The sequence below is a fragment of the Sinohyriopsis cumingii genome, chromosome 1 (assembly GCF_028554795.1).
Source record: "Sinohyriopsis cumingii isolate HCF-2022 chromosome 1, ASM2855479v2, whole genome shotgun sequence".
NCBI classification, from domain to species: domain Eukaryota; kingdom Metazoa; phylum Mollusca; class Bivalvia; order Unionida; family Unionidae; genus Sinohyriopsis; species Sinohyriopsis cumingii.
In genome coordinates, this window is record NC_142961.1 from 119,397,822 (window position 1) to 119,420,323 (window position 22,502).

General features: G+C 41.3%; 1 protein-coding gene across 1 annotated transcript in view; it reads left to right on the forward strand.

The window, feature by feature from the left end:
• Positions 1-22,502, forward strand: part of LOC149807737 (P-selectin-like) — a 71,843-nt gene that overhangs the window by 25,259 nt on the left and 24,082 nt on the right. The window contains exon 2 of the mRNA XM_089959722.1: positions 19,107-19,322. Within this exon, the coding sequence (XP_089815848.1) occupies positions 19,145-19,322 (178 nt within the window). The 5' untranslated portion in view covers positions 19,107-19,144. The remainder of the gene's footprint in view (positions 1-19,106; positions 19,323-22,502) is intronic.

Below are 22,502 nucleotides of genomic sequence, written 5' to 3' on the forward strand. Positions count from 1 at the left end.
GGTGAAATTCCACCCACTGGGATTCTTGCATCGTCATCATCGTGGGGGGCATGGCAAACAGATCCAGTTCCGTCTTGGAACAAGCGCAAGATTCTCGGTGCATCCTTTTTTTGTCTCTTTTCTCAATAATCGAAAACGTCTAAGTCTCGAACGGTTCTTCTTTTCTTGGCCTTTCTCGCTTGAAGTCTGGTGAAAGGGTGTTTTCTTCGTCGTCTCTTTCTGCCTTGTCCTTGCTGAATGCCTGACTCGGTAGCGTGCAGGGCATTTATAGGTGTTTATCGTTGGCCTAAAATGTCTTTGCCCGTTTGCAGCAAGACATTTTTGCCTGCCCTCATGAAGGCTTCTTTAGGGTTTTGTTTGTCGATGATGACATTTTGGAGAAATTCTTTGCCTTGCGTCAGTGCCGCATCTTTCAAGGCGTGCAATCCGCGTGTCACCATCGGTTTCAACACCGGGGCCACCGAACGAAAGGCCGATTTTAACATATCTCCTAAGCCGTGTCCTCGCTGTCGAGCAACCCCTCAGTACACTGGATACATGACTTAGTCGTGAGAGAACCGTTTTCGAAAATGGAGTTTCACCGTGACTTTTCCTTTGGTGAATGGAATATTTTGTCCCAGATCTCCTTTTATAGCAATGTTGACCGTGTCCAAATACGACTTGCTGACAGGCAAATAGTGAGGATGGACAAATTCGCGGTGAACGTGGTAAGTGTTTCCACCTTCCTCGTCAGCGTTCGTGACAGAATCTACTTTGAAAGGAATGACACGCAGTAACGGTACGGAGGTGTGTCCCACCACGTTGTACTCCACCACATCGGAAAACACGAACATCAAATTCAGTCCTTGGTTCAGTTCTACCGGGGCACGAAATAACTTGCTAAAAGACACGTTGTCGTAAACGATGGGTAATTCGTTTTTCTTGAGCATGGCCTTTCTCATGTCCATGTCTCCGCCCAACATGTCAAACAATTCAGGACAAAATAAAATGGACACGATTTTACTTCGTTCAAATTTCATCAAGAAGCGACGAGCTGCTTTGTGGTACTCCATGGTGACACTTTTGTTGACATGCTCCAAAGCTTTCAGAAACACGACATTAAACCTGGAGGCTATGGTGCTGACCAAATGTTGACCACTAAAATAATAACCTGGGGAAATGAACAAGTGATAGGTGGTGTACTTTTGTGTACGGGTTTTCTTGTCATATTTGACATTGCTATCCATCCACTGTTGCATTTGCTCGTCATAAACTTCCACATCAAAAAAATTTTGATTGGGAAGGACATTGAGGACTTGGGTCGGGTGAATCATTTCTACTAAAGCCACTTCCCAATGGGCTTCGTGATCTAACTGGATGGCTTGAGGTAATTTGGCCGTGTAACAGCACAACGTGTTCTTGGGAAACACCTCCATGGAACTGTCACTGGGTAAGGTTAAGTAAAATTGGTTTTGGTGACTCATAATTCCAGAGTTCTGTGGCTGTCCGAGGGGTTAGTGGACGTCAGAGGCGTGTCTCCGCCCAAAATGGGGTTCTGATTGTGGTTGGAGTGGTGACTGGCACTGGCACTGGACACAAGGTTCCCGTGGTTCTCGTTCGAGGTGAATTTCAGGGAGGGATTAGGAAGCAGATAACCGATGCAACTGCTCAAGAAAATGGTCCACAATTGTTTGTCTCCTTGTTGCAAACTCAAATTGGCGATGGCTGCCCCGATGACACAATACACCACGAAGATTTGGCAGAAAAAGACGATTTGCGTTTTAGGCACACGTTCTCCACACCACACCCACAAGGGTTGTTTTTGTAAATCTTGCACAGAAGAACTAGGGGAAGGAGGAGTGGTCGACGTAGCTGCGTCTGCTGTGTGAAAGGGCATGATGGTCACTTCTTTTTATAGTCGATGACTTGCGAAGCGTCGATCCAAGAATCAAAACTGGGTGGATATCCTTTCCAACGTACTTTGACTTCTTTGACACGTCGTTTGCCCACTTTACAGGTTCTGCGTTCGAGAATGCTTTCGATGTCGTACACGTCGTCTTCTTTTTTGGTGACACGTTGTAACTCGGGCAAATAAAACGTTCCTTTGAGCACTTCTCCGTTCATGTCTTCCAATTTATAGACGGCAGGATGACGGCCATGCACTCGTCCAGTGACGCGAAACAATTCGGTCGTCCAGTTAGGTAAGTAACCTTTGTCAAAAGTGCGTTTGGTTTTGCCAATGCGCACCCAATCTTCTACGGCCAACTCTCCACTTTTCTTGGGGACAGCCCTCGTCGGGGACGTACCAAACAGGCGCTCAAACACCAACACTTCGTTGTCGGGAGTCACGTCTTGCGGGGCACGTCCAATGCTTCGATGGTAAGATTGGTTGTACGCTTGTACCAGGTGCGGTAAGATGTCGATGTACTTCAGAGTGTGGTGATGCGTAAAATATTTCCACATGCGTTCTTTCAAAGTGCGTTGAAAACGTTCCACGATGCTGGCTTTGGTTTCGGGATTCTCGGTGGTAAAAAAATGAATGTCACGTTTCTTTAATTCTTTTTGGAAAGCTTGGTTCAGAAATTCGGTGCCTTTGTCCGTTTGCCATCGAAGAGGGTGACGACCGCTTCGTTTCAGCACTCGTTGCAGGGCTGGCACTAACTTGCTGCTCGATTTGGAAGTCAAGGGTACGACCCAAGCAAATTTGGAAAAGACGTCGATGACACAAAACAAATATTTGTAGCCACGATTGTAGCTGGCCAAATGAGAGACATCGGCTAAATCGTCTTGCCATTGATGATCGATGCCTTCCACTCGGGTGCGACTTCTGGCAAACTTGCGTCGAATGGGTTTGTGTAAAGTGTAGGTAGCTTGTTCTTGTAACCATCGTTGCACTTGAGGTAAACGGAGACTTTTCAGTCGCGTTTTGGCAGCACGATACAATTTTTGAACTCCTGCGTAACCTGCAGGATGGGAGGGATCGTAGTAAATGCTGGCTAAGACTTTTTCCATTTTTTTGTGTTGGTTGGTGTGTTAATAAGACACCCACTCTTCGAGGATGCTACTCTTTTTCTCTTGGGGTATTTTCTTGGATTGCAATGCTTTGCGTGTGCGGCCAGCAATAGGTGTCGAAGAGGAGAAGGATGTCTGAGCGGGGGATATCGGTTCTTGTTTCACTTCTGTCTTCACTTCTGTCTTCACTTTCTTTTTCTCTTGTGAGGAAGAAGGGGTGGCCATCATCTTTTTAATCCATCCAATTCTGGAGGTAGGTGGTGTTGTTAACTTGCGTACTTTTTCTGGTGGAGTTTGAAACCCTTCCTCTTCTTCTCCTTTTTCTGTCTTGGTCACGGGTACTGGTGGTACTGGTACTGGTACTGGTACTGGTGATGGTGCTGGACTTTTCATCAAGGTCTTAAAATCTTTCAGAGTGGGTAGAGCTGTTTCGTCTAAAGCTTTCTGGTGAAAGAGTTGCAGTCGTTGCAAGAGTTGACCGTACTTTTGCGATTTTTCTGTTTCGGACAAATCTTGGCGATCCATCAAGGACTGCAGTTCCTGTTGTAACTGGGACATCTCGCTCAAATTGGGATTGGGAGGTAAATGCGGGGTGTGTTGTTCTTGCCACCGATGGTATTCCATCCATCGTTTGTAAGGCACTAAAGCTAGTTTTCGTCCTTCCATGGGGTTGTCAGCGGTCGATTCTGAGATCTTGGAACTTCCGAGGCCTTTTTATCTTGCTCCCACCAGTCCTCCCAACATGGTTCCCAAGACTCCTTTCAGTATGGGGCCTAACAAGAGAGGTAAAATACCTCCACGTTGCACTAACATCTTCTTTTTTTGACGAATGGGAATTTTCTTTTGAACCATTTGGCGAAGAACGTGATGATGTTTGCCTAAGCATTGTTTCTGGTGTTTGGACAAAGGGATCGTGCCTTTCAAAACGTTCAAACAACATTCGCACACGGTATCGATGACCTCTTTGGAGGCTGTTTGAATGAGTTTTTTTCGTAGGGGTGGAGAAGCTTTGGACAGGACAGATAACATGTCCCCATGTTTGGCTAAACGTGGTGGCAGTCCTTTCCTTTTCTTTCCTTGGGGTTTTCTGGAGGGTGACATCTTTGAGTCTTCAGGAGCACCAAAAAACACTGATACCCGACTTGGTCACAGGCCTTTTTTATACTGGAACGCGTCGCCACTGATTGTCTTTACGTCGTATTAGTTTGAGGACAGGCATGACACGTCGTGCAGGGGTACGTAACGGACTAAATCGAGCCAGTTCTTGCTTGGACAAATCCAGTAAACTTTGTAACATGCCCGATCTTTCTTGAACTTTGATTTTGGGAGAAGGTACTTTGTGAGCAGCAGCCACTGCCACTAAATTGGAAGGTCCTGCCACTGGGGAAGTTCTTTTGGGGGTCATCAACGGAGAAGTTCTTGGTGTGATCAACGTCTCCAAGTACTCTTCAGTTCTGGGTGTCATTAACGGAGAAGTGGACAAACGTGAAGCTGCCGGAGACGCAGTCACCGCCGTGGCAGGTCGTGGTTTGCGAGTGTAAGGTTGCGTCCTGGCCGAAGTGCCTCTCTTGCGACTAGTTTTCTGTGGACTTTTCTTTATCTGGGGGCTTCTTTTCTTTTTCCGGGGTGGTGGTGGTGTCTGGTCAGAGGAGGGTCCTGCCACTGGAGAAGTTCTCCTTGGGGACCTGGTCTTTTTCTTCTTGGGGCTTCGTTGGACTTTTGTCTTGGGTATAACTTTGGGGGCATTAGGATCCCATCTTAAGAGTGAGCGAATGATGACCCTTCCTAGAGTACCGCTCCCTCCAGGTTTCAAAATGATTTGTTTTTTGGTTTGAGTGTCGATGCGGGGATCGGCCAGTTGGACCAAAGCGACTTTGTTTCGATCGAAAAAGCGTTTGGTTTGATGAGGAATCTGAATGATTCCTTGGAGTAATTGACGTGCCGTCACCGTGAACCATCGTAAGACTTCTTTGAGACTAGCTTCTAAGACACGAGCTCGTGTTTGTGGATCTTTTTCTCGACTGATGCCATACAAGGCACGAATCAATTTGACGGGAAGATGCGACTGAAGGGACGTCATGTTCGCACTGAGAGTGAGACAGACGAAAAAGGGTCTGAGGTTTTTATAGATTTTTTTATGGGGAGTGAAATGAAGTCGAGGACGGAGACGTGTACAGGACAGGCCCTCCGTCTTGGCACCAGTGGTGAAACAAGTGGGTACGAAATCGCAAATCCTCGGGAGTCGTAGGTTTCAAATCGAGGAGTAAATAGGCGTGTGGAGTTTGAGTGGCATCGTCGTACGCCTGAGTCAGCCAAGGCGTTCCTAACTGTTTGGCTAAGACTTGCACTTGCGATTTATCTCGAGGGCTTTTAAACAAGAACACGTAATGCGCATTGAGACTGATGGTGCGATGGGCTTTACTTTGTTGAAACAAATTTTGGGTGATGTAAACGACACTGGCATTACGGTGATGCCCTTTGCGCGTGAACCACAGTTTAATTTCTTCTTCGTCTTCTCCTAACATGTCGTCGAAAATGACCAAATGGGTTAGACGGGAGTCAGAGACGATGCCATCGTCTTCTTTAGGAATGCCTTCCACAAACACGATGGAATCGCCTTGATTTTCTCGCAAGAGGCTGTACGCCGATTGCCACTCTTTGTAACACCACACGATTCGTTGAGGGGGTCGATCGATCAAATGATGTTTATGTTCGATCAAACGTTTGACGAATTCGGTTTTGCCTGAACCGCTAGGTCCAGCAATGAGCATGTTAAAGGGATGGCGAAGATACAAAGCCTCCCAACTGGCACGATCTAAGTGTTCGTCGAGGACTTTGACAGTAGAGGAAGAGGGAGCAGAGACAGCAGAGGTAGCCATGGTGTGAGAAATGTCACTTGTGACGCGAAAAACAAACCAGACAAGAGTTTATATACTTTTTCAGAACACGTTTATTGAATGTTGTTTTCAAACATGAATACGAAAGACAAAAATACATAAAAGCCAAAGGCTTAAGTACAAGAATAAAAGGCACATGATAACAATAAACGTGGAATAAACACAAGTGTCTGTACAACATGTTCTGGGTAAAGTTCTAACCAGTTCTATAGTAGGGTAAGGTCACACAAGTGTCCTCCCGAAAGGGTCTTTCAGGCCTGTCCACGACAGTCCTGTCCTGGGTGACGGGTTCTTCTGGCACCGTCACTAACACAGGTTGAAAAGTAACTTTTTTCCTTGAATAACTCTCGTGCATACTGGGCCACCTCTTGTGTCCAAGCCTCAAAACCCTGGTCTCGGTGATGTCCAACATTTGACTCCTAACCAATCTGGTTTCTTCTTCGTCAACGACATGGTAAGTTACTTCAATGAACAATGAACTATCGATCTTGCCTAGGGTTCCTTTTTATATACAGACCAATACCGACGTGACCGTACGGTAAGGTGAAGTGATTGGGAAGTCGCACTCGCTTCTGGTATACAATTTGATAGACTTTTTCCAAGGGTCGACTGACGATGTGGTGAGTGGGTAAACGTACAATCTTGTTCGGTTGATAGGTGGTCACTTTAAAGTTTCCATCCTCTCCCGATTGCAAGGCTTCTTTCTATACCCCAAAGTTGACCACTCGACTGGTACGATGATTCAGAGTCAGTCCTTTCACTTTGCACGTCGTGTGCACTTCTCCTTGTTTGTCCCGGTATTCGTAGCCGTAATTTTTGGGACCACCACTGACGAAACTTAGAATCTTGTCGTCGGGATGCTCGTCTGTCCAGGCTCCTAAACGGTCTCCTTCGATGTCAGGGTGCTGTTGAATCGGATGATGGATGTAAATGCAACTGTCCGTGTCAAAGTACAGGACGCGTTCTTCTAACAGTTCTAAAGCTTCGTACAATTTTAAGCGAGCATGAGCTGTCACGTAAGCCGCAATGATGACATTTCCAAAAGGGTCGTCTTGCACAAAGTCCAGATCTTCTTCGTAATTGACCAAGATCAAATCCTCGCGAACGACGTCCACGTGTTTCATGTATTTGGTTTTGTCGTGAATCATCTGGAAGTAGCGGGAAGGTTCTGTCAAATATTCCGTCTTGGGTAAACACGGTCGTTGTGCCATTTTACCCCACAAGCAATTTAACATCACTTTGGCAAACGATCGCCTGCCTTCGTTTTTTTCGATGTGGTCTAAAGAGATGCCTTCTTGTTCGTAGTATTTCTCTTTGAACTGTATTTGGTCTTCGGGAGTGTGACACCAGGAAGGATAGCCGCTGGCTTCTTGTTTCAGTTTCAAAAAGGCATCCACGTAGTCGGCGAAAATGCCTTTCTGAGTAGGGTCACCCTTGTGGTACTGTTGTGTCTTGGGAAAGTGGCAAATTTCGTACACTTCTAACAGTTGGTATCCCATGTCCAGAGCTTTGAACAATTCCACGCTGACCCAGGTTCCCGTCAAGGCACGTTCTTCCTGGCTGTGATGGCAAGGTTGGTCCTGGTTGCACGTTTCGGCACAAGTACGGCACAAGGGAAACATCAGTTTGCCTTGACAATGGTGAGGTAAGACGGGATGGTATAGGTTCGTGGGAGGCAAAACTTTACACTTGATCAAGCCTTCGTATTGTCGAATGTTTTTCAGGTCGATGTGTTCCGTCAACAATTGCGGGTGCCCTACAGGAAAGCGACAATATTTGCACACGTAGGGATACAGCGAACACACGTCCAAGTATTTGATTTCTTCTCCTTTCTCTTCGTCGGCTTGGTACAGCAAACAGGTGGTATTGGTCCTTCCTCCGTACAAACTATCCCTCGGGTTCAGCGGGTCCATGAACTGGTAACTGTCCACGAGGCGTTTAAACTCGGGATCGGTTTTCAAACGGTGATCGTACTCGTGTTCCCACATTTCCACCACTTGGTATCCTTGCTGTTCTAACTTTAGGCGTCGCTGACAAGTGTCCTGGTACAAGTCTTCCATGGTTCGTTGCAAAAACTGATTTTTAGTGTCACGGTCAGGGTAGCAGACGGGACATCCGTGAAATAAGCAACCGTTAAACTCGTACACGATCTTGGGGTTTTCTAAGTCCCAGCCATCTACCGAATACGTTCCGATGGTTTTTTCGCCTCCTCCGTTGCGGGCATGCTGAATCCATTTGTCTTCCTTGTCGCACAAGTAATGTAACCAACGTAGGGCTTTGACCAAGTATTGACGCTTGACATAGTGGGTCGTTTGAGGACTGATGACAGCCACGGTGTTTTCAGGCATGAATCGTTGGCGGTACACTAAGGAACACGCTTTGGCAATGGTGCAAGCTTCTTTCAAAGGATCGACCCCTCCGTGTTCCATGAACAGTTCTCGAAATTTTCCACATCAACGCCGTAAAATGTCCACGTCGGAACGACAATACTTTAACATTTCTTCCTGAAAGTCGAAGGGGTCAGAGGCATGAGCCTGGTACCAAGCGTAGAGAGCTTCTCGTTGTTCGGTACGCATGTTGTCGGGATCGTAATAGTGAGCCTCAGGCAAATGGGGTAGAACGGCATGTTGATTGGCTTCCGTATTGAAAAAGTGTGGAAAGTACCCTTTAGCCATTTCTGGCATTCCAAACGTTTTAGGCATTCGACTCAAAGGCATGGCCAAGTAACTCATCGAATCTTTAAACTGCACTTGTCCCACTTGCATGAAAATGATTTTGGCTCCGTTCAAAATCACTTTAGGACGTTCGGTGCCATGTTCCGTATAGTACCTCAAAAGAAACTGTGCATCGTATCCGGAGAAATTGTGAGCCATCACCGTGGCATGACGATGACAATCTCCGTAACGTTCGATGTCCTCTTGGCTCCACGTCTTGTCGATGGGGTCTAAGACCCATCGGGCAAAATCGGCTAACGTGTTCGGTCCCCGAAAGATTTTTTCACGTCCTCCAGGAATCTTGCTGCAGTGAGGGCAATGACTGAAGATAGGTTCTTGAATGCACTTCTCGCACGCTCGATGAGCCACGCAGAAATTAGGAATGTGAATGCCGGTCTCTTGCATGCATTCGAAATCGAAAAAGATGAAATTGCCTTTCTTCTTGTGACCGTCCTCTTTCTCTGGTGGGGGTTGGTATTTTTGCACGTAACATTCGTGTTCCAAGTCCACGATGTGGTGACAAATGTGACATTTTTTCTTTCCTCGACATACGTGTGCCTTGGCATTGTTGGTACGTATGCCTTGTCTACACGTAGGGCACAATCTCAGGAGTTGACAAGCACATTTCTTCTGTGAACCTTGTGTTTTCAAATGTTGTTGGTAACAGGTAGGGCTGACAAACGTGCGCAGACAAGTCGAACAAGGCACTGGTTCTTCGCTCAGACAGGGTGGAGAGGCCAAACATCCTGGGCATTTCCATCCACAATGCTTGTGTTGCTCTCGAGTATTATAACCATAGTCACATTTCTCACAGTAATATCTGTATCCCAGGAATCCGGTGATACTGGTAATGGTATCGAAATGGTCATCGTGATGATAAACATGAATGTATTTTCCGTCCTTAAAGTCTTGGCCTCGAAACAACAGAGACCCGCGCATTTCTTGAGGGTGCACTTTCAAGGTGTAGCGTGGAGCTAGGGCATCTTGCAATTTTTGCATCTCAGGAATGCCACAGGGTGTGTCTTTGGACAGGCCAGCTTTTTGCAACAGGAGTTCTGCTTCGTTTCGTTGTTTGGCTCGATCGGATCGTTGAATAGTGTTCCAGGTTCTTTTCCATTCTGTCGTGTCGTTCTTGTTGGCATAGGTTCGTCCCACCACGATGGCACGGGCTAAACACATCTGGTCATGAGGATTGTGAATTTGGACAAGACTACGCTTAATGCTGCGAAGCTCGTTCACCAATAACATCTTTTTGCGTCCTGTCCCTTGAGGAAGAGAGACGTGAGCCATTTTCAATGTGGCTTTACCATCGGTGATGTCAAACTGGTCATTAGATTGTTGTACGTGTTGAATCTTGTCCATGATTTTGGAAGGGGTTAGTTCTGCAGGTCTGCTAAACTCGATCCAAACAGGGGATTTCAAACCGTCGTGATCTATGGATAGTGTCAAGCGATCGTCTTCTTTGGGTTGACATTGTCGCTTGAGTGCGGTGAGCAAAGAATCCCACATCTCGGTGATGAACCCTTCTGCTTTCTCCAAGGGTACGTCGGCCTTGAAATCTTTAAACTTCACCGTGTAGGTGTAAGCCGTGGTTCTAAATTTTCTAGAGGAGCGCTTTTCCGTCTCTCGAATGGAATAGTATTTTTCAGGGTTGACTAAGGGTGACGAACTTGGTTTAGAGGTTTCAAATTCTGGTTCACTCATGTCCTCTTCAAAATCACTGGCATGAATTTGTGCCAAGATTTCAGCCCTGGTACGAGGCGATAGATCACGTTTCTACCTCTTACTTTCTTCTTCTTCTTTCTTCTCGAATGAATGGGATCGTTTCGTCTTGAGTGCAAAACGTCAAATGACTCAAGTTTAAACACCACAGACTAATTTATAGTCTTGGCAAACCAGCGTATATAAAAAGGGTGTGTGTCTTGTCCTTTCACTATTCATTTCACTCTCAAGCCGAGCACAACGATAGAAGAGACTACCCAGATGGAACGTTTCGTCAGAGCTTTGCGAGGGGTCATTAGAAAATTCTCTTCAGACCAGCCGACGGACTACTCTCCTTCCTTTCGAGATAAAAGTCAAGATACTTGCTATATCTGTCAGAAGAAAGGGCATTGGTCTTCCGAGTGTCCAGACCGTCAAAAAAGAACAAAAACAGGGACTAAAAGAGACAAAAGTCAAGATACCTGTTATTATTGTAAAGAAAAAGGACATTGGTCTCCAGATTGCCCAAAAAAGAAACAAGAAGAGTCAGAAGAAAAGAAGGATTCTTCAGAAGAAGAGAGGGATTCTTCAGAGGAAGAAGAGGAAGAAAGAAGACAATTCTATTTAAAAGAAGCAAAGAAACAGGAGAAGAAAAGAAGAAGGTAAGAAAATGAGGAAAAAACGGTGAAGAAATTCAAAAAACAGAGAGACTAAACAAGGAGAAAGAAGAAGTCAATGAACTTTTAATTAAAGTGTTCTGTGGTGAATTGTGAATTGGATTGTAAAAAAATGGATAAAAGAATACATGAATGATATAAGGTAAGTGTCTTTGAGTTTTGATTTTAAAATAAGAAGCTAAACTCAAGCACTCATACACAGACACGTACTATAAGGGTAAAATGGGTGGGGTTTATTTTTGAGTTATTGACAAATTGAAATTGTATTTCTTTTCGAGAAATGTGGGTGGCCCTGAAAAGGGCCTTTTTATTTTGGTGTAGGGGTGAGTTTAACCAATTCAACTTTAACTGCCTTAAGCCTTTGCCACGGCCAAGGCCTACTTCTGATGATTGGGCTGAAATCACTAAGGGTGGTAGGACAGGCTTAGTCACAGGGTTGGCGTGTTTAGCTCGGGAAGGTCGTATTCTCTTCGGTCGTGATAAAGAAGTCTGATACATTTGTTTCAGACTTCTTAACTCCGCTAAAATGTCGAACAGTACCGTAGCCGTTTGATTTTCACCCTCTTGTTTCTTTGCTGCTACTTCTTCTTGCTGTTGTTGCTGTTGTTTTTTTCTTACCTCTTCTTGTTGCTGTTGATGTTGCTGTAGGAGAAAAGCTTGTTCCGCTTCCTTTTGTCGTTGCATAAATTTCTCCAATTCTTCTTTCTGTCTCTGTCTAAAATTCTCCACTTGCGGTAATGAAGAAGGTAACGAAGGTTCCGGAACAAATTCTTGCGAGGTAAGAAAATCCACAAAATCCCAATGTACCTCTTCTGAAAGTAAGTCCGGGTTCCCTTGGGCAGTCTCCCCTGCTGGTGCACCCCAATGGATCGTTTTCTGAGTTTCCGTCATGTTGAATCACTGTCGCATAGATTGACTGCACACAAGCGCTAACGAATCTATATAGACCACGTGACGTCACAGACTGCTCTCTTCGGATTGGATGCGAGCTGACTGAATTTTGTAACGCGTGTTCGGATTGGTGAATGAATTCAATCCGTTTCAATCCTTCCTGTACCTATAAATAAGCGCAGTTCACTGCATTGATTCACTTGTTCTCGTCGCTTCAAGATGTGGACCGATGTGCAATCTTCTACGCTTGTGTCTTCCATGATGTTCCGGACGGACATGCTCATGTATGTCCGATCCAAGTGGACCGTTGTCCACAGGACATACACCAGCCTGTGGATACGTAGGATCTACGTTGAAAGACAAGGATGCCTGAAAAGAGTGCTGATTTACGGACCAACAGTGAGACGTAGCCTAAAGACAAGAAGAAGACCAATGCGGTACCATTTATGTTAATGAATACATTAACATAAACCCAAAGGCCCTTTTCAGGGCCAGCCATATTTCTCGAAAAGAGATAGCCTTTCCATTGCCTACCCCTTTTTAAAAAAATTTTTTTTTAAAAAAAATCCCAGATTCAATTCCCCTTTGTCCCTAAACAACCCCCAAACTCTATTCCCCATGTTAAATTCCCCTTGTACGTATATCGGCCCACAATTTTTTCCCATGTTAATTCCCCTTGTACGTATATTAACCCACGATTTAAATTTCCATTGTACGTATATTCGCCCAGGGGTCTCCGTAATGCTAATTTCCATTGTACGTATAGTGGCCCACTTTACTACCACGATACAAAATACGGCCACAAAATACAATATATGCGGGGACAACGATTTATACAATAACAAGTTGCCAGCCATCTAAAACTTGACCTAGAAATGCGAGTAACGAAAATAAAATAACACTCGAATTTTGAGTTGCATGATTTGGCTCGGCGATGACTAAGCACATATTTTATGAATTACCAGTGTCGCTACATACACGTAAAATAGAAACAATCAGTGTAAGTCCCTGTGAACGTCCTGGTACTCACTGAGTCGCATACTCAATCAGATGTTTCATTTTGATTCATATTGGTTCTCAGGGCCACTTGAAGTTATCATAAATGTCGGCAAGGCTCAAGCGCCTCAACACAAACCGAAGTGGATAGCAAAGCTACCAACATAAACAGCGATGAGACACACAACTGTCAATTTAATCCAGTTATAAATACGACGGAAAAATCTATACACGATCAAGACGCCAACACGGAGAGGGTGGTATTACCTCCATGGAATTGGCAAAACCTTCCACCAGGGACGATTCAGTCAAATTAATGGACCTCACCGATGTTTATCGAAATCAACGTATCTTATTTCAAAATCAATTTGGTAAGACTGAAATTAGGAATGTGAATGTGACTGATGCGGCCTCTGAGGTGTTGAAATTGGGGGGAGGCAGCTTGCCGTCTGGTGTTGGTCCGATTAAATATTCAAAAACATAAAGAATTGTATGATAAATTAACAAAGCTATTGAACCGGTTAAAGGAGACCAGAAACCAATGGAAATATAGAATAATAATAAAAGTACTATAGCAGAAAACCTTATTCTGAAGTATCATCTGCGACCGTAATGCCAATATTTAAATATTGGCCTATCTTCTAGGAGCTGAATTTCCGTGACCTCGTATGCAAAATTTCCGCGCCTATTCGGTTACTTTCGGGATGTGACGTCATAGTAGCGACTCCAGCATCCCAAGTGGGAGTTGCCAGAGTAAAAGACAATACCGTTTTGCGTTGCTTACGGGTGTAATAGAACATTAAGAAAAGCCTGTTGACATAAAAAAAAAAATTCTTTTCCGAAAGATAAAGGCATAATGAAAGAATGGGTACATTATTACAAACGAGTCGATTTCAAAGCAACACCATACAGCACTATGTGCTCGTTACATTTCTCAAAGGAATGTTACGAGAGGGATCATGAAAAAATAGCAGCTCAAAGATACGCAAATGCTAAGCCTAGACTAAAAGTTGGCGCTGTTCCAGACATACCTTTGGACATTTTATATCCTGGGAAAAGTGTTAAATGTGTGAGTTACGAAAACAGGCAGAAGGACGAGTAAGTGACCACAAAATGCAACAATCAATCCACATCTTTTATCTAAAAACAGCAGTGCTAAAAACAAATCTGATAGCCCGACACCCTGGGCCCCTTCTGGTTTTAGTTCCGGCCCATTCTGTATTCAAAGTGAGGTGCCCGTCAGGCTTGTCGAAACAAAAATTGTTTGCCTGAGGAAACATTGTGCTGGTGAAATGAGTAAATATATTTTCAAGATGTTGACATACATGTCTTAACACGGCACAATCTAAATCAAATCACCACCGTCCTAGATGAAATTTAGATTTGATTGCTAAAAATAAGGTTCTAAACCGGTCGTGTTTCGAGAAAACACAATTTTCAGTAATCTTATAAAAATTAAAAATTTTTTAAAAAAATGCATTGTATACATGTAGTATGCATAAACTGTAATCTGTAATAATTGGAACTGATATAAAACTATTCTTTGGGCAGTTTAAAAAGCAGCGATTAAAAAAAAGAGGTCAAAGTTTCACATTAACTGTCTGACAATAGAACGGGGGGGGGACTATTGATCCCCCCCCCTTGCCCCAATGTGCGACCACCCATTTGACGTGCCTTTTCTCCCTGTGATACGCCTTATTATTCCCCCAATGACAAGTCCCTTTTGCATATTCTGGTCAGTTCTGGCTAAATTGCAAAATAGCTAAAGTTTTGATTTAAGTACGCAAATGATAAAGCCGGTGTGACTAATGAACATAATCCCTATCCTTGTATTGATCTTGTGAAAAGGACTGCCCTTCGGACATACTTCAAAGAAACCATGTTCGACAGTGTGTGTATGCGTAAGCACCAGCAATTGATTACCAAATAAAGATGCCTATTTTGTTGTTACTTACGATGCCATGGACTTAATTTTAACAGTACAAATCTGCAGTTCCAAGTTACCGTACTTGTGGCAACTGTTTTTCTCACGTTTTATGTCCCACCTTATTTCCTTAGGTTTAAGTCTTAATGCATGTAACACTGTTTGCTGAATAAAATATTTATTCAGAATTTGTTCTTTAGGGCCACATATACTGCATGGTATATTTTGTTTTATTCCTTGTAATTTAATCATGATAATTAAACTTTTCATATACGGTAGAGGAATGTCAGGTGTTAACTGGCCGAGTTTCTTTGGCGGAAATTGAGATGCGATTTTGTTTGCAGAGAAAATTTCAAAGTGATCATTCTTTTAAGCTAATTGGTGACAATTTTATTCTTTTAATTTTTTCTTTTAATTTTTTTAATACTATAGTACTGTTGTAGTTGTTTAAAAAATCTGAAATTTACTTGAATAATGTTTAATCTTCACGTTCTATTTACTGAAGAAGAAAAAAGAAAGAAAAAAAACTGTTGTATGATATTAATTATTTCGTCCAGTGCCGGTTTAGACGTGTGTGCGTGTGATTTGAATTTTCAACGTAGCTTTAACAATTTTTCAGTCATATCGCTACGATGTCTGCAGTGTGGTAGTTTAGACTGTGGATTGCATACGTTATATTTAAAAATGGTTTGGGGTTGGGATTATTTTTCTTCTGACAAATGAAAATTGACAGACATAATGTAATAATCGGGACTTCGCTGCGCAAAAGTGAGAAATATTACGAGATCGGGAGGTAGATGAGGAAATATACCCACAATCGGAAGGTTTTTCTCCCGGCTTGAGAGGTGACAGGTATGAACTGTCCGGGCTTGTGGAATTTCATTCAGGACTTTAGTTTATTTAAGTCACCAGCCCGGGGCCTGTGCCTAACAAATTTATTTTAGCGCTTACCAATACAGTACATAAACTATTATATCAGATTGCAGATTCAACTTTTGAATGTGCAACCCAAATGTGGTCTTCTGACTGCCTCGCTCGCCAATGTTTATGTTTGTATTCGAGGACTGGCTAGTATAGCGTCACGGTACCACGTGATCAGTCGTCTCATCAAAACTCGGAAAAACTCCGCAATTTACGGAATCGTGGTATGTTCCACGCAAGATAATCCCTACCCGCTTACGATATTTAATTTATAAGCATTGCAGTCGAATTAAAATCTGAAGAGAATTACATCCGTAAAAGGAACATTTTGATTTCTAGTCTCCTTTAAGTACAAACTCAAGGGAGATTCTGAATCCAACTCTTTTGGATAACCCAAGGAGACCACATTAAATCTTGTCTATATTACCATGAAATTCACCACGCTGGAAACATCGAACAATAACATTAAATGCTGACAATCTGAAATATTTGGTATTATCATGACTGTATACAGATTTTGCCGTTGTTGATATTCACTCAGTGATCACCTTGTTGATACTGCCAAAAAACCTTGCTGCTTTGGAAACACATATTGGGAGAGGGATGATAAATTTAAAACTGTATGATCTGAATTAGTTCAAGATATCATCGATATAGAAACATCAAAACGGATATTGGCGGTCATATTGTCAGTTACAAAGCCCCCACCTCCCATTTTCAAAAGCAACATAGCTGCATATAAAACTCAAACTTAAGAACGTGTTTATCGCAGTATTGACTAGTATATTTGGCATAATTCCAGAAATATACAAAAGCGTTGAAATATTAATAATATTACTACTACTACAACTAATAACACACATAAAGAGTTGTGGAACATTTATATCGCTATAACGTAGAGAAGATTGCATTGGGGTATTAATGGTTTTTCCAATATGGATCTTGTATTTATCCATTTACTGCATGAAATAAGAAGTTTAACCAACGTAATAAATGTTATATATCTTGCATGTCAGGAGATTGATTCTATTTTTCCTTAGGCATCCTAACTTCCTTCTGATTTCCAGTTTACTCCTGTCGTCACAATTTTCTGAAAAATTTCTTTCCGGGCAAATTGTAAAGCAGTCATTAGATGTAGTATCGATTTAATTTAATCAGGGGTGGACCGATATGGAACTTACTCGTAGCATTTTATTTAGTAAAGTTTGTACATGGCATTGATTTGTAATCTTCTGTCCCCATTCTTGAATCAGGCCAAAACATGTTGCCAGTTGCTTAATTTCAAATGTCGGGGCCACAGATGAAATCAGAAGGGTCCCCGCTACATCATTACTTGAAACGAAAATTTGGAATTTGGCTCTCTTCTTCACTTTCTCCCATCCCCCGCCCTGCACTGAATGGGGTGGGGGTTTGTATCTTTGCTTTGCGTTTGATTGATTATATACATTTATGTTGAGCTTCCGAAAGCGCAACTAGACATGTAGTTTGCCAGTTGTAAGACCATTTTTGCAATGCTTTCAACTTTCGTTCTTCGTTTTCGATGCTTTTATCTTTATTTCACTTAGAATATCTTGTTTGTAGATTCACGGTGTTATTGAAGGAAACACGATTCTGTACTTTTTCTTGGATTTCTGCTTAGTAATTGCTTTCTGGCTGTAGGTTGCTTCCTCCCATGACGAAAACCTTTCTAAGCGAAAAACGTTTTATATTTGCGTTATCAATGTTTGTGACAATCTCTGCTTATCTTGCTGCAAGTTTGCATTCCATTGTACTTATACAGAAAGACTTGTTGAATCTTGCGCCATTCTAGGGTTTGTTTGTTGGCTTTATTCATATATTCGTATATGTTTCTTCTTGTATGTGAAACACGCGTGTATTTGCATCCGCTCTTTCAAATATAAACGTTATACCGTGGTTACAAGCAAATATACTCTCTTTCTATTATGTGAATAATTTTTAAATGATATTAATATGACAAGACCATAAACAAAATCATGAAAATGGCCACAGGATAGTTCTAAGAATAACACAAATTCAACAGGACTATAACCCAGATATGGCAAAGATTATATCAGCTATCACATTTTAAATATCATACTTCCGTGCATACATAAAATACATTCAGTCATGCATATATATATATATATATATATATATATATATATATATATATATATATATATATATATATATATATATATATATATATAGTGTGTGTGTTTGTGTGTACATGCATGCGTGTATTACATTTACACTCGCAGAATATAGACAGATGGAATAAATCACCCTTTAAATGTCTTACATGTTCTTGTCTGTAATAATGCCCATTGCATTATATAATTGTAGATGAGTCGGTATATTTGTACATGAGAAACCTCAGATCTTTATGGTGATAATGATTTTACATTTACTTTGTTAATTTAGATGTATGGCACTCTAAAATTAAGAATTCGTTTATTGTGTTATAGTATATGCATGAACTGAACAAAGATTAAAGGTACATAAGTATTATGAAATAATCTAGGATTGCTGAAATACAATACTAACTGTTAGGCACCAATATATCAAGTTCACAGAATGACAGGATTCAATCGATACTTACTATTTAAAGTTGAACAGCACATTGACATTTAAATCACAGATTGTTTTTCCTACTACAACTATAATTGATGAAAACGATTGAAAGCATATACTTACATTACCCGTTTTTTTTTTTTAAATTATGTACTAATTAGATTTTCAATCAACTATTTATTCGGTATTTGATTCAAACACAAATTTAGCATCCTCACAAAGACGTTTGGAAATGCATTTTCATGTGCGAGATCTGTTAAGAAGAAATATGTACCTGGAGGAATCAAATAGTGTTCAAATGAAAGCGGTTATGATAATAATACAATATAAAATCTGAACATGTTTTAAACTTGTGGTAGATAGTAAGCGAAATGGTGATATAGTCCAGACATTTTAGATTTAAGATGTGCACCCGAGCAGCATGTTTTCTTTAAGCGTGAGCTATGATATTACGAGTGGATTGACATCGTTGTAACGTTACACTTATTGTAACGTCCAGGTTATGCTGACTAAATTATGTTATCCATGTGTTGCTATAATTCACACATAGTTTGCATTATAACATTTAGTGGCTAGACATACCTCTATTATCATTTTGTAATCTAATGGAATACATTTTATGAAGTGCAATCGTTTAGCATATTATGCCAGCCTTTTTATATGTTCTTTATTATGCAGCTAATATTACACATGTCGAGCAGACATAGATATTGAAAAAGCGGAGAGAGACTTGGACGGACAGTTATTTTCGTGGATATGTTAAGCAGTATTGGTTGAACGTCTTTCCTTTTTATACGATATGTTTGTTTCCTTTTTTCAGGCTTCACCGATCGTAATGCAGGTTACGTGATAAGCGGGATGCAGGAAAACAATGACTACAAAGAACTAAAAAAGTTGGGTATACCAGAGAGTTCAGTAGTCACGGTAGATATCTCAAACACTCCACGATTCAAATCAATAAAGATAACTAACCAAAGAGAGAACGGGAACAATAATGATGTCTTTATATGTTTATGTGAAGTCCAAGTATTTGCAGGTAAGATATATATATATATATATATATATATATATATATATATATATATATATATATATATATATATATATATATATATATATATATATATATATATATGTGTGTGTGTGTGTGTGTGTGTGTGTGTGATATAATCCATACATTCCTCACAGATCAGAGACTATACGTTTCATAAATGATTGGGATTGAAAAAAATAAAATGATTGTGACGAAAAGCGTCTTTGAAAATATTTTGTGTTTGTCATGCTTCATCAGTTATTTGGTTGCCAAAAGAGAGGATATATTACATGGATTCTAAATTCAAATACGTACCTGTTTAAATAGTGTGTTTAATAACTTATTTCATTATGTCTGCCTCGTGAATACGACTATATTTGTTTTATCATGAGTAGTTTCGAATGTTTAGTGCAAATTATTGTCAATATTTGGGGATGTGTTTAGTGCAAATTATGGTCAATATTTGGGAATGTGTATTATCAACAAGCTGTGTGCTCCGCTGATATGTCATGGTTATAAATATTTTAGCTACAGCTGAAAATACAATATTAAATATATGTTATCAAAAACAAAGTTTCTGCAGATTTGTGTAGATGCTGTAACATTTGATGCGTCACATATATATTTTGAGTTTTGTTTTCTCTGTTTAATTTAGGCTGATTGTAATACACATCAAAAAAAGGTATCGGTAATTACTACCTATTTTTCTAACGACTGCATTCAGAAAAATATTGTAAATATACGCCGTGTCATGAGTCGGTTCTGAATATAGGCATACTGTCTTTTGGCTGTGTTTTGGTGTTGGATTTGATCCGTTTGAAGCTGGAAGCAATATAACCTAAGACGTTGTTAATGGTTTTTGTGTATGCCTCTCTATAACTATAATCAGAATATACCTATAATGTTTATTCGATGAGTACCAAAATCGTTTTTGCTAGTGTTATGCCTAGTAGATCTTTATGAACAGAAAAGCCTTGCATTTATTGATTGATTTACCTGATACTTACTTCGCAAATGGTATGGTCATTATAGGAAAATTTTAATTCTGACCAATCACTGTCTTCCCGAAGATACTGAAAGAGGTTTTGCTTTATCGACTAACAGCTGGATATGCTGTGACTTATGGTACATCAGGTTTGACGGAGGATGTACATAATAGACAGTTCATGTATTTCGGAACTTTTATTTTGTCGACTGTTTTACTCCCACCCAAAAGCAATATACTACACAGATGTATGACAACTATTGTTGGAAGTGTTTGATAATTATTGCATATTATCATTAAAATATGCATGATGTCCAATTACTATAAAAATGAGATCTTGTAAAACTTGTGAGGATGGTGAAAGTTAAGGAGGTATTCCTACACTGTTCATATTGTGTCCTTGATTTCGAATTTGAATACCGCTTCCAGCAATGATTATATCCTTTAAGCAAAGACCCGTCATATCCAGTTAAAATCAAACGAGTGGGTACTTTTTGTTTTCAAACGGGTAATAGTTTCCATTTTATAAGGAGCAACCACAAACAGTTTAATGCATTTTCCATCTCATTTGTGGTCCATGAACACTTTATTAATATAATTTATGGTGTCAAACGTTCTGGCCGGAGTATATAATTTTTAATTCTTGATTAAGATACATAATTTCATAGAAGTTTATTGAGCCTTGTCACAAATAGACAAGGAGTGCGACGGAACTCCTTCAGATCCACCATCTTTCACGTCTTACTCAGAGCCAACCTTGAGTCGGACTGAGATATTTATAGGGTTTTGCCTACCTCAGAATGCCCCACCCCCTCCACCTTACCACTGCTAAAAATAATCTGTAGATCTCGATGAGAAGAAACAGAGGGACAGAAGTGGTTTCCCGGCACTTGACACGAATCAAGTGGCTTTTCCTATGTACGCCGTCTGTTTTATAGGGCGAACTATCTGCCCCATACCAATCACATCTGGTTCGCGATGTTGCTGCAGACACCCGGCAATAGCTACGCTTGAGATGAGAGGGTCATGATTGCTAGGTTTAATGAATACGGCTACTCACCATTGCATGACAAATACTTGGACGGGTTCGGCCAATCTACTCTTGATACAACGTGGTGCATGTGTGCGAACCACGTTTCTCCAAAATTCCGGATTACTGTTGCTTTGCAAGAATATAGAGGAAGTTAGGAGGAAGGAAGCTAAAGAACTGCTTTTCCACCTCGCACTTCATCCCACTAAAAATTCGTTTGCAATCCTCATCTTCCGTCAGTGTGAAGGTGTGTTAAGCGGCTTTAGGACAGATAATCTTCTCAGTCACATGTTTACCATGATAGATCCCTAGGAAGCAATTATAGAGGCGTTAAGATCACTGGTTCTCCCTATTCCATGCAAAAGAATGGAAGAGGGGATGACAAGGTCATTCGGGTTTTGTTCATCAACACAAGATCTATCAGGAAACGGATGTCTTTCTCTACAAGAGATACGGTTGCTTATCAAAAGATCGGTGCAACGAGTGAAAAGGCCATATTCCCGGTGTTTTTCTAATGACTTTTTTTTTCTCGGAAAGCAAACAACAGGTTGGGACCCTCCATCGACTGGTGTCCGCTCAACCAATTCAACATGGAGACGGCGAAGTCTATCCGCCTCTCTGTCTAACGGAAGGAGTATGCCGTCAGTATTGATCTGATAGATGCACACTTTCATGTCCCTATCCACTTAGTCTCCCAATAGATTCTCCGTTTGGCTTACAGTGACTATGCTTATCAATTCACAGTTCTTCCATTTAGCCTCAACATCAGCCCCTCGCCTTTTCTTCGTGTTATGTATTGCGTCAGCTCCCTATTTCAGTCGATGTCAAGTACAACATGCTCCAGAATCAAATGGTTACTTATATCCTACTCAAAGGCAGGAACGATCATCTTTTTAGACAATTATGGAAAGCCAGACCTTCGTCCATCCCAGATCTTTGTCCATCCGGATATGGAGTGCTTAACCAAACGGAATCTACTACAGATTCCTCGTATTTGATCCGCCAGAATCGTGGAACACGTAGAGTCTGTTTCAAAAAAGACATGGATTTCAGCAAGAGAGTTTCTGCATCTCATCCCATTTTCAATGCGGTAGCTGAACTGGTCCCGCTCGGTCTATTTTGTGCGCCCGCAACAAATGTAATTGCTTCCACAGTTGCGCATATTTTC